The sequence below is a fragment of the Triticum dicoccoides genome, chromosome 4B (assembly GCF_002162155.2).
Source record: "Triticum dicoccoides isolate Atlit2015 ecotype Zavitan chromosome 4B, WEW_v2.0, whole genome shotgun sequence".
Taxonomy (NCBI): Eukaryota; Viridiplantae; Streptophyta; class Magnoliopsida; order Poales; family Poaceae; genus Triticum; species Triticum dicoccoides.
In genome coordinates this window covers 433,496,679-433,508,622 of record NC_041387.1, presented here as the reverse complement: position 1 = coordinate 433,508,622, position 11,944 = coordinate 433,496,679, and the positions used below count along the sequence as shown (strand labels likewise).

Sequence of the window (11,944 nt, the reverse complement as noted above, 5' to 3'; positions counted from 1 at the left end):
TGTTTGATGTGAAACAATTATATATATGGGGCCTGTATTTCAGTTAGTGGTTTGTATAAATTCAGATTACTACTTGTGATTCTATTTTGTATTGAAATTACTCTTTGTGGTAGTCAGTTGTGTGATCATTTAATTTTCAGTCTCTATATTAGCTCTGTACCTGTAATATTTGTTGTGACATGAAGCATTATCATCCATGTCCTTTATCTTGTTTCTTCTCTCTGTCATACATTTGTTAGATAAATATATGTGTTCTAGTATTGTTGTTTCCCTTTGGTCATATTTGTATTCTTGTGTCAGTGTCTACTTGCTCAAGTAAAACGATAATACCAAAAAGACTAAAAGTACAATCTGAACCTCCCTTTGTTTCTGTGTCATTTCCTTTATTGATACTCTTGTTAGTGTTAGTTATTTTCTATTTTCATCACCCAATATCATGTTACCTAGCTTTATCTGAGCATAGTTGCCATCGCCTAGTCCCTGAGGAGAACACGACACTCGCAGTTTGGGCGTAAAACCCCACTGTACTTACAATTGATCATTTTGGCGCCGTTGCCGGGGACTAGCATCGAGCGATTGTGTTAGGCTATAGACTAGATTTACTTTAGTTCCTTGTTCAATTCGTCGTGTATTTCATCTTCAGTGTTTTTCTTCTACTTTCCCCCATTGTTGGTTTGGCTTATTAGGATACTAACCTTCTGACTAGTGTTTACTGTTTATGAGTGTGTGTAGGGAATCATAAATCTTTGCTGGTTGTTCTATAGTTACACTTGGTTAAGATATGGCATTGCTTCGTGATCTTTGGATGCCAAGTAGTCAATGTTATATCACAGGACCGGTTTGGCCAACTATTGAGGCAGAGAATTTTGAGATGAAGCCTGGTCTTACTGCTTTGGTTCAACAACAACAGTTTGGAGGACTGCCCACTGAGGATCCCTATGAGCACTTATACCGAGTCATGGAGTATTCAGGTACAGTCAAGTACCATGGAGTTCCTCAAGATGCTATCAAGTGCATGCTGTTCTCATTCTCTCTCCGGGATGATGCTCATGCTTGGTATCGATCCTTGCCATCAAGATCATTCAGTTGGAATGAGATATCACAAGCTTTCTTGGATAAATATTTCCCACTACACAAGCAGTCCGCAATTCGAGATGAGATCCTCAGCTTTGTTCAGCGTGAAGGCGAGAGCTTGTATGATGCTTGGGAGAGATATAAGGCTTTATTCAGGAGATGTCCTAACCACGGGCTCGAGAGATGGTTAGAGCTGCAGATATTCTATAGAGGATTGACTTGGGACACTCGAGCTTACGTCGATATGGCAGCGAGCGGAGCTATTACAAACAAGACACTTGATGATGCTTTTCTGCTGATTGAGAGCATAACTTTCCACCAACATCAGTGGTACTATGATAAGCCCACCTCTGATTCATTGGTTTGCTTGCAACAAATCACTACACCTCAGCCGCCAATTCTTACACAAAATCCTGAACCTCTATCTCAGTGTGACAAGATTGAGCTTGCATGGATTATCTTTGACGATGATGACACCATTCTAGTTGACACACGCGCTACAGATCACATGGATACTAGTGTTGGAGATTTAGTTTTGCATTGTGATGATTCTTCCATGGATGAGCCGGAGCTGCAGTTAGTTGCTTTTGATATTGAGGAGTCACCTTTAGTTCATATTGAGCATGTGCTGGTAGAGCCAGATATGGAGAAGTTCTCCTTCGATGATGTCTGTTGCATTGATTCCTCAACACTTGAGCCTGAGATGGAGAGCTTCATGGTTGATTATGATGAGGTGGATTCAGATGTCAAGGAGCCAAGCTCTACTATTTCACTTGTTGACATGAGTCCAGTGGAAATTTCTACAAGCACACCTCACTTGGTATCTTCAATTGAGGTAGTCCTGAAGGTTCTTCCTAACTATCTCAGGTATGATCTCAGCTTTCTTGACAAGATATGCCATATCATGGATACTGCCTATGCACCATGCGGTCTATTGATGATATCTATTTGTCATATGCTTAGATATGCTTATGTGATAGGATACTCTATTGATGACTTAGAGGGCATTGTCCCTATCATTTGTATTGGCTTGTTTGTTGAGTGTTCTTTCAGGTTTACGCTTGTGTACCATTCATTGTGGGCTGACCAAGTTCGAGATGACATCCCATGGGATCCTGGTGGACTCAAAGCATGGCGATGAGGAGAAGCAATGGGGCACACACGAAGAAGAGTGAAGTTGGAGCATCCATAAGGAAGGAAAGGAGAAGAGCTGCAGTTGGTGAGGTGATCAAGCGAGTGCTACTTCATTAAGCCCGGTGAGCTGTTTCATGACCCATTCTGAATATCACAAATACATGCTGAATTCAATTGCTAGTTGGGTTGCTTGAGCCAGTTATTACTTGTTGTCAAGCTGAATCTCACCTTTGGCATTGTGCTTGATGTGAATTTGTGAACTTGATTTTTGAATGCCTTGTAAATTAGTGATCTACACCATGCATGCTTTGCTAAAATTAGTGAGAACTGCTAGTTTTTAGTGCTCAAATCCCTAGTACACTAGAAAACTTAATCATTTTCTGCATTTACTATGATACACCTAGATCACCATGTTTAGATGCTGAATTTGTGCTAAGTGTGTTCCCATTGAGAGCAATCACCTAACCACTATGGATTAGCATGCTATGTTCCCTGGATCGGTAGCATGTGAACCAGACATGGGAGAAGTGAGGATTCCTATTTTCTATGCTTATGCATTGTTCATTTACAAAAAAGTATATCTAACAATAAATAGTTATCTGACCTTACCTAACAGTAGCATGTCATGTTCCCTGGATCGGTGGCTTGTGAAATCTGGTTGGACCGGATAGGAGTTAATTATATTAAAAAATGCTATAATTGTTGAACCAGGTGTATACCATGTTCTCGGGATCGGTGGTATGTTCCTTTGGGGAGACAAACAAAAAAAAACTATATAATTGGTCGAGCCGGGTGTATACCATGTTCTCAGGATCGGTGGTATGTTCCTTTGGTGAGATCAATAAAATATTATCATTACTTCCTTCAAATTCAATAAGTGGTTCAACCACAAAGTTATATTTCTGCAAATAAGAGATTTAGTTCCAGTTCTTTTTGTTCTCGGGATCATGCTCTCTTTAGGAACCATTTGGCGCAGTCATCATTTAAACTTGTTGATCCTCTTTTATCATTGTAAAAGTTTAAAATGGTCATGCTTACTAGTATCCTATTGCTTTGTAGCACTCTTGACCATTGATTTGCACTAGCTAAGTCCAAAGCATGCATTGTTTAGAGATCTACTTCACTCGGCATTCTCTAGTTAGCTCACTATTCACTATCTTGGTCTTGTCATATGCCTTTACTTGAGGACAAGTAAAGATTTAAGTGTGGGGGAACTTGATAAGCACATTTCATATACATCTTTTGGCACTCAAATATGCGGTTTATTGAGATATGACCATCAATTATTGCTGTGAAATATTGAATATTTGCATGAAAATCATATAAAGGATCATTTACTAGTCTTTGGTCTATTTTGTAGAAATGTGTGCAAAGGCACTATAAATCTTCAAGATCCGGACTAAGTGGCTAAGAGAACGAAGAAGAGGAGGAAGAATGGACCCGATCGTGAAGAAAAGATGTAACCAGAGGGGCCAAGCTAAAGTTGGAGGGATCATCTTGTGAAGAAAGAAGAGAAGTGGAAGGGCAAAAGAGCAAAAGTGGCAGATCAGAGGAGGGGGATCAAAATCCCTAGCAGCAGCCCCGATCCCCTTTGGGCCTGGCACACATCTCTCTCCCTCACCCCTCCTTCTCCAACTCCGGCCGCCGCCACCGCCAGGCCGACGTAGGGCGCGCCACCAGCCCCACCAGCGCCATCCCTCCACTTCGACGTCGCGCCACCCACCTCCAGCACCACATCGCCCATCTCCATCCACCAGCTCCACCAGCTCCACCAGCTCCATCCCTCCACCATCACCACTCACGCGTCCCATCAGACACGAGGACGCGGGCGTCTGAACCTCCGCGCAAGTCCTTCCCTTACCTCTGCTGCTGCTCTTCCTTGCGCCCCTGTGTTACTGTCCTTCTTCCCCTCGACCTCCTGCTGCTACTACTCCCTCTCTCCATCGCCTTGCTGCTGCTCTATATCTCCTTGACCTGCTACTGCGCCTTCTCTCTTCCTCCCCTACCGTTGCTGCTCTTCTTCTTCCCTTGCCTCGCTGTTCTTGTTCCTTGTCTCTCTGTCTTTCTGATGCTCTTCTTCTATTGCTGCATCTTCTTGCCGCGCCCCTGCTGCTTCTCCCTCAACTCTCTCTGCTGCTCCTCTCACGCCCTACTACTTCTCTCTCTCTCTCTCTATAATTTCTATGTATCAGAGACGTGTTAGACCTTGTGTTATTCAGACTTGTGCTTGTTTGGTTGTTCTCTATTAATCTACAAGAAGTAGAACAATTTAGTGTCACTTTTGTTGACGTGTAAGAACTAGCTATATATGTCACACATATTCTGTACTTGCCGATGATTGGTGTCCAGTTTATTGTTCGTGTGATATAAATGCATATGTGTGTGTGTTTGATGTGAAACAATTATATATATGGGGCCTGTATTTCAGTTAGTGGTTTGTATAAATTCAGATTACTACTTGTGATTCTATTTTGTATTGAAATTACTCTTTGTGGTAGTCAGTTGTGTGATCATTTAATTTTCAGTCTCTATATTAGCTCTGTACCTGTAATATTTGTTGTGACATGAAGCATTATCATCCATGTCCTTTATCTTGTTTCTTCTCTCTGTCATACATTTGTTAGATAAATATATGTGTTCTAGTATTGTTGTTTCCCTTTGGTCATATTTGTATTCTTGTGTCAGTGTCTACTTTCTCAAGTAAAACGATAATACCAAAAAGACTAAAAGTACAATCTGAACCTCCCTTTGTTTCTGTGTCATTTCCTTTATTGATACTCTTGTTAGTGTTAGTTATTTTCTATTTTCATCACCCAATATCATGTTACCTAGCTTTAGCTGAGCATAGTTGCCGTCGCCTAGTCCCTGAGGAGAACACGACACTCGCAGTTTGGGCGTAAAACCCCACTGTACTTACAATTGATCACACCCCCGGCAAAAGATATGGGCCTTATGGGCCAAGAGGTGAAATGCACTAGCCATAAGGGGCTGGTGCACCCCCCATATGGGCCAACCAAGGTGGAGAAGGAAAGGGGAAGGAGGAAAGGAAAGAAAGGGAATAGGATTCCCCCTTCCTTCCCCTCCCCCCTATTTCCTTCCCCCTCTGATATATATGGTAGGGGGCGCGGCCTGGGAGGATCCCAAGTAGGATTCGGTCCTACTTGGGGTGCCTCCTAACCTCTCCCCTTCCCCTCCCACCTATATATATGTGGGGGGCGCCCCTAGCACAAACAAGACAATTGCCTAGATGTGTGCAGCGCCCCCTCCACCGTTTACACCCCCGGTCATATTTTCGTAGTGCTTAGGTGAAGCCCTGCGGAGATCACTTCACCATCACCGTCTCTATGCCGTCCTGCAGACGGAACTCATCTACTACCTCGACGTCTTTCTTGATCAAGAAGGCGAGGGACGTCACCGAACTGAACATGTGCAGAACACGGAGGTGACGTGCATTCGGTATTTGGTCGGTTGAAGCGCGAAGAAGTTCGACTACATCAACCGCATTGTGAAACGCTTCCGCTTACGGTCTACGAGGGTACGTAGACAAACTCTCTCCCTCGTTGCTATGCATCTCCATGGATAGACCATTGCGTGTGCGTAGAAATTATTTTGTTTTCCATGCAACGATTCCCAACAGTGGCATCATGAGCCAGGTCAATGCATAGATGATATGCACGACTAGAACACAAAGAGTTGTGGGCGGTCATAATCATACTACTTACCACCAACGTCTTATTTTGATTCGGCGGTATTGTGGGATGAAGTGGCCCGGACCAACCTTACATGTCCACGTACATGAGACCGGTTCCACTGACAGACATACAACTAGTTTTGCATAAAGGTGGCTGGCAGGTTTCTTATTCTCCTACTTTAGTTCAATCAAATTTGACTATTGTTGGTCCTTGAAGAAGGTTAAAACAGCAAACTTGATGAAACACCATTGTGGTTTTGTGCGTAGGTAAGAACGGTTCTTGCTAGAAGCCCGTAGCAGCCACGTAAAACTTGCAACAACAAAGTAGATGACATCTAACTTGTTTTTGCAGGGTATGTTCTGATGTGATATGGTCAAGACATGATGTGATAAACATTATTGTATAGAGGATCATATTTTGTAAAAGTTATTGGCAACCGGTAGGAGCCTTATGGATGTCTCTTTATTGTGTGAAATGCAAATGCCATTTAATTGCTTTACTTTATCACAACGCGTTAGCGATAGTTGTAGAAGCAATAGTTGGCGAGACGACCACGACACAACGATGGAGATCAAGGTGTCGAGCCAGTGACGATGGAGATCATGACGATGCTTTGAAGATGGAGATCAAAAGCACGAGATGATGATGGCCATATCATGACACATATTTTGATTGCATATGATGTTTATCTTTTATGCATCTCATTTTGCTTAGTACGATGGTAGCATTATAAGATGACCCCTTCACTAAATTTCAAGGTAAAAGTGTTCTCCCTAAGTACGCACCGTTGCTACAGTTTGTTGTGTTGAGACACCATGTGATGATCAGGTGTGATAGACTCTATGTTCACATACAACGGGTGCAAGACAGTTTTGCACATGCGGAATACTTGGGTTAAACTTGACGAGCCTAGCATGTACAGACATGGCCTCGGAACAGTGGAGACCGAAAGGTCAAACATGAATCATATAGTAGATATGATCAACATAGAGATGTTCACCATTGATGACTACCCTATCTCACGTGATGATCAGACATGGGTTAGTTGATTTGGATCACGTATCACTTAGATGACTTGAGGGATGTCTATTTAAGTGGGAGTTCATTAGTAATTTGATTAATTGAACTTAATTTATCATGAACTTAGTCCTGATAGTATTTGCAAATTATGGTGTAGATCAATAGCTCACGATGTAGCTCCCCGTTTTTTTTGATACGTTCCTAGAGAAAAATAAGTTGAAAGATGATGGTAGCAATGATGCGGACTGGGTCCATCATCTAAGGATTATCCTCATTGCTGCACGGAATAATTATGTCCTTGATGCACTTCTAGGTGACAGACCTATTGCAAGAGCAGATGCAGACGTTATGAACGTTTGGAAAGCTCGATATGATGACTACTTAATAGTTTAGTGCACCATGCTTTATGGCTTAGAACCGGGACTTCAAAAACATTTTGAATGCCATGGAACATATGAGATGTTCCAAGAGCTGAAATTGGTATTTCAGATTCATGCTCGTGTCAAGAGGTATGAGATCTTTACTGTGCCTACAAGATGGAGGAGAATAGCTCAGCCAGTGAGCATGTGCTTAGAATGTGTGGGTACTACAATAGCTTGAATCAAGTGGGAGTTAATATTCCAGATAAGATAGTGATTGATAGAATTCTCTAATCACTGTCACCAAGCTACTAGAACTTCATGATGAACTATAATATGCAAGGGATGATGAAAACAATTCCCGAGATCTTCGCGATGTTGAAATCGGTGAAGGTAGAAATTAAGAAAGAGCATCAAGTGTTGATGGTTAACAAAACCACTAGTTTCAAGAAAAAGGGCAAAGGGAAAGAAAGGGAACTTCAAGAAGAATGGCAAGCAAGTTGCCACTCCTGTGAACAAACCCAAAGCTGGACCTAAGCCTAAAACTGAGTGCTTCTACTGCAAAGGGAATGGTCACTAGAAAGGAAACTACCCTAAATACTTGGCGGATAAGGATGGCAAAGTGAACAAAGGTATATTTGATATACATGTTATTGATGTGTGCCTTGCTAGTGTTTGTAGTAGCTCCTGGGTACTTGATACCGGTTTAGTTGCTAAGATTAGTAACTCAAAACAGTAGTTGCAAACATAGACTAGTTAAGGCGAGGTGACGATGTGTGTTGGAAGTGATTCCAAGGTTGATACGATCACCATCGCACACTCCCTCTACCTTCGGGATTAGTGTTTAACCTAAATAAATGTTATTTGTAGTTTGCGTTGAGCATGAATATGATTTGATCATGTTTATTACAATATGGTTATTTAATGAAGTCAAAGAATAATGTTGTTCTGTTTACATGAATAAAACCTTATATGGTCATACACCCAATGTGAATGGTTTATTGAATCTCGATCGTAGTGATACACATATTCATAAATTGATGCCAAAAGATGTAAAGTTGATAATGATAGTGCAACATACATGTGACACTGCCGTTTAGGTCATATTGGTGTAAAGCGCATGAAGAAACTCCATGTAGATGGACTTTTGGAATCACTTGATTATGAATCATTTGATGCTTGCAAACCATGCCTCATAGGCAAGATGACTAAAACTCTGTTCTCCGGAACAATGGAGCGAGCTAGTGACTTGGAAATAATACATACCGATGTATGCAGTCCGATGAGTGTTGAGGCACGCGGCCGGTATCGTTATTTTCTGACCTTCATAGATGATTTGAGTAGGTATGGGTTTATCTACTTGATAAAACACAAGTCTGAAACATTTGAAAAGTTCAAATAATTTCAGAGTGAAGTGGAGAATCATCGTAACAAGAAAATAAAGTTTCTACGATCTAATCACAGAGGCGAATATTTGAGTTACAAGTTTGGCCTTCATTTAAAACAATGTGGATTTGTTTCACAACTCACGCCACCTGGAACACCATGGAGTAATGGTGTGTCATAACATCGTAATCGTACTTTATTAGATATGGTGCGATCTATGATGTCTCTTACTGATTTACCACTATCGTTTTGGGGTTATGCATTAGAGACAGCTGCATTCACGTTAAATAGGGCACTGTCTAAATTCATTGAGATGGCACCGTATGAACTGTGGTTTGGAAACAAACCTAATCTATCGTTTCTTAAAGTTTGGGGTTGTGACACTTATGTCAAAAGGCTTCAGCCTGATAAGCTCGAACCCAAATCGAAGAAGTACGTCTTCATAGGATACCCTAAGGAAACAATTGGGTACACCTTCTACCAAAGATCCGAAGGCAAGATCTTTGTTGCTAAGAATGGGTCCTTTCCAGAGAAGGAGTTTCTCTCGAAAGAAGTGAGTGGGAGGAAAGTAGAACTTGATGAGGTAGTTGTACCTTCTCTCGAATTGGAAAGTAGTACATCAGAGAAAACTATTCCTGCGATGCCTACACAAACTAGAGAGGAAGCTAATGATGTTGATCATGAAACTTCGGATCAATTTACTACTGAACTTTGTAGGTCGACTAGAGCATGATCCGCACCAGAGTGGTATGGTAATCCTGTCTTGGAAGTCATGTTACTAGACCAAGGTGAACCTATGAACTATCAAGAAGCTATGATGAGCCCAGATTCCAAAAGATGGCTTGAGGCCATGAAATCTGAGATAGGATCCATGTATGAAAACAAAGTGTGGACTTTGGTGGACTTTCCCAATGATCGGCAAGCCATAGAGAATAAATGGATTGTAAGAAGAAGACTGGCGCTAATGGTAATGTTACTGTCTACAAAGCTTGACTTGTCGCAAAAGGTTTTCAACAAGTTCAAGGGGTTGACTATGATGAGACCTTCTCACCCTTAGTTATGCTTAACTCCATCCAAATCATGTTAGCAATTGCCGCATTTTATGATTATAAAATCTAGCAAATGGACGTCAAAACTGCATTCCTCAATGGATTCCTTAAAGAAGAGTTGTATATGATGCAACCAGAAGGTTTTGTCAATCCTAAAGGTGCTAACAAAGTGTGCAAGCTCCATATATCCATCTATGGACTGGTGCAAGCATCTCGGACTTGGAATATACGCTTTGACGAGGTGATCAAAGCATATGGTTTTATACAGACTTTCGGTGAAGCCTGTATTTACAAGAAAGTGAGTGGGAGCTCTGTAGCATTTCTGATATTATATGTGGATGACATATTTTTGATTGGAAATGATATAGAATTTCTGGATAGCATAAAAGTATACTTGAATAAGAATTTTTTAATGAAAGACCTCAGTGAAACTGCTTATATATTGGGCATCAAGATCTACAGTGATAGATCAAGACGCTTGATAAGACTTTCAATGAGTACATACCTTGATAAGATTTTGAAGGAGTTCAAAATGGATCAATCAAAGAAGGAGTTATTGCCTGTATTGTAAGGTGTGAAGTTGAGTAATGACTCAAACCCGACCACAGCAAAAAATAAAGAGAGAATGAAAGTCATTCCCTATGCCTCAGCCATAAGTTCTATAAAGTATGCCATGCTGTGTACCAAACATGTTGTGTACCTTGCCATGAGTTTGGCAAGGGAGTAAAATAGTTATCCAGGAGTAGGTCACTGGACAACGGTCAAAATTTTCCTTAGTTACCTTTAAGAGGACTAAGGAAATGTTTCTTGGTTATGGAGGTGATAAAGAGTTCATCGTAAAGAGTTACATCGATGCAAGCTTTGACACTGATCTAGAAGACTCTAAAGTCTCAATCTGGATACGTATGAACATGGGAGTAATTAGCTAGAGTAGCTCCATGCAGAGACATAGAAATTTGCAAAATACATACGGATCTGAATGTGGCATACCCGTTGACTAAACTTTTCTCACAAGCAAAACATGATCACACCTCAGTACTCTTTGGGTGTTAATCATATGGCGATTTGAACTAGATTATTGACTCTAGTAAACTCTTTAGGTGTTAGTCACATGGCGATGTGAACTATGGGTGTTAATCACATGGCGATGTGAACTAGATTATTGACTCTAGTGCAAGTGGGAGATTGAAGGAAATACGCCCTAGTTGCAATAATAAAGTTGTTATTTTATATTTCCTTATTCATGATAAAGGTTTATTATTCATGCTAGAATTGTATTGATCGGAAACTTAAATACATGTGTGTGAATACATAAACAAATATAGTGTCCCTAGTAAGCCTCTACTAGACTAGCTCGTTGATCAAAGATGGTTAAGGTTTCCTAACCATGGACATGAGTTTTCATTTGATAACGTGATCACACCATTAGGATAATGATGTGATGGACAAGACCCATTCATTAGCTTAGCATAATGATCGTTTGGTTTTATTGCTATTGCTTTCTTCATGTCAAATACATATTACTTTGACTATGAGATTATGCAACTCCCAGATACCGGAGGAATGCCTTGTGTACTATCAAACATCACAATTTATCTGGGTGATTATAAAGATGATCTACAGGTATCTCCGAAGGTGTCTGTTGAGTCGGCATAGATCAAGATTAGGATTTGTCACTCCGAGTATCGGAGAGGTATCTTTGGGCCCTCGCGGTAATACACATCATAAGCTTGCAAGCAAATGACTAAGGAGTAAGTCACAAGATAATGTATTATGAAACGAGCAAAGAGACTTGCAGGTAATGAGATTGAACTAGGTATGAAGATACCGACGATCGAATCTAGGCAAGTAACATGTTGATGGACAAAGGGAATTACATATGTTGTCATAACGGTTCGACCGATAAAGATCTTTGTAGAATATGTAGGAGCCAATATGAGCATCCAGGTTCCGCTATTTGTTATTGACCGGAGAGGTGTCTCAATCATGTCTACATAGTTTTCGAACCCATAGGGTCCACATGCTTAACGTTCGATGACGATATAGCATTATATGAGTTATGTGATTTGGTGACCGAATGCTGTTCGGAGTCCCGAATGAGATCACGAACATGACGAAGAGTCTTGAAATGTTCGAGAGGTAAATATTGATATATACGACGATGGTATTCGGACACCGGAAGTGTTCCAGAGGGTACCGGGTACATATCGGGTCACCGGAAGGGGTTCCG

The 11,944-nt window shown here is 41.0% G+C and overlaps 1 protein-coding gene and 1 non-coding gene across 2 annotated transcripts; one reads left to right on the top strand and one right to left on the bottom strand.

The window, feature by feature from the left end:
- Positions 1-673: 673 nt before the first annotated feature.
- LOC119293718 lies at positions 674-3,972 on the top strand. The gene is made up of 2 exons (XM_037572095.1): positions 674-2,330; positions 3,569-3,972. The coding sequence occupies exon 1, from the start codon at positions 782-784 to the stop codon at positions 2,213-2,215; it is 1,434 nt and encodes a 477-aa protein (XP_037427992.1). The 5' UTR covers positions 674-781; the 3' UTR covers positions 2,216-2,330; positions 3,569-3,972.
- Positions 1,148-1,251, bottom strand: LOC119296454. Its single transcript, XR_005145221.1, has one exon. It is a non-coding gene; the product is annotated as a small nucleolar RNA R71 (small nucleolar RNA).
- Positions 3,973-11,944: the final 7,972 nt, after the last annotated feature.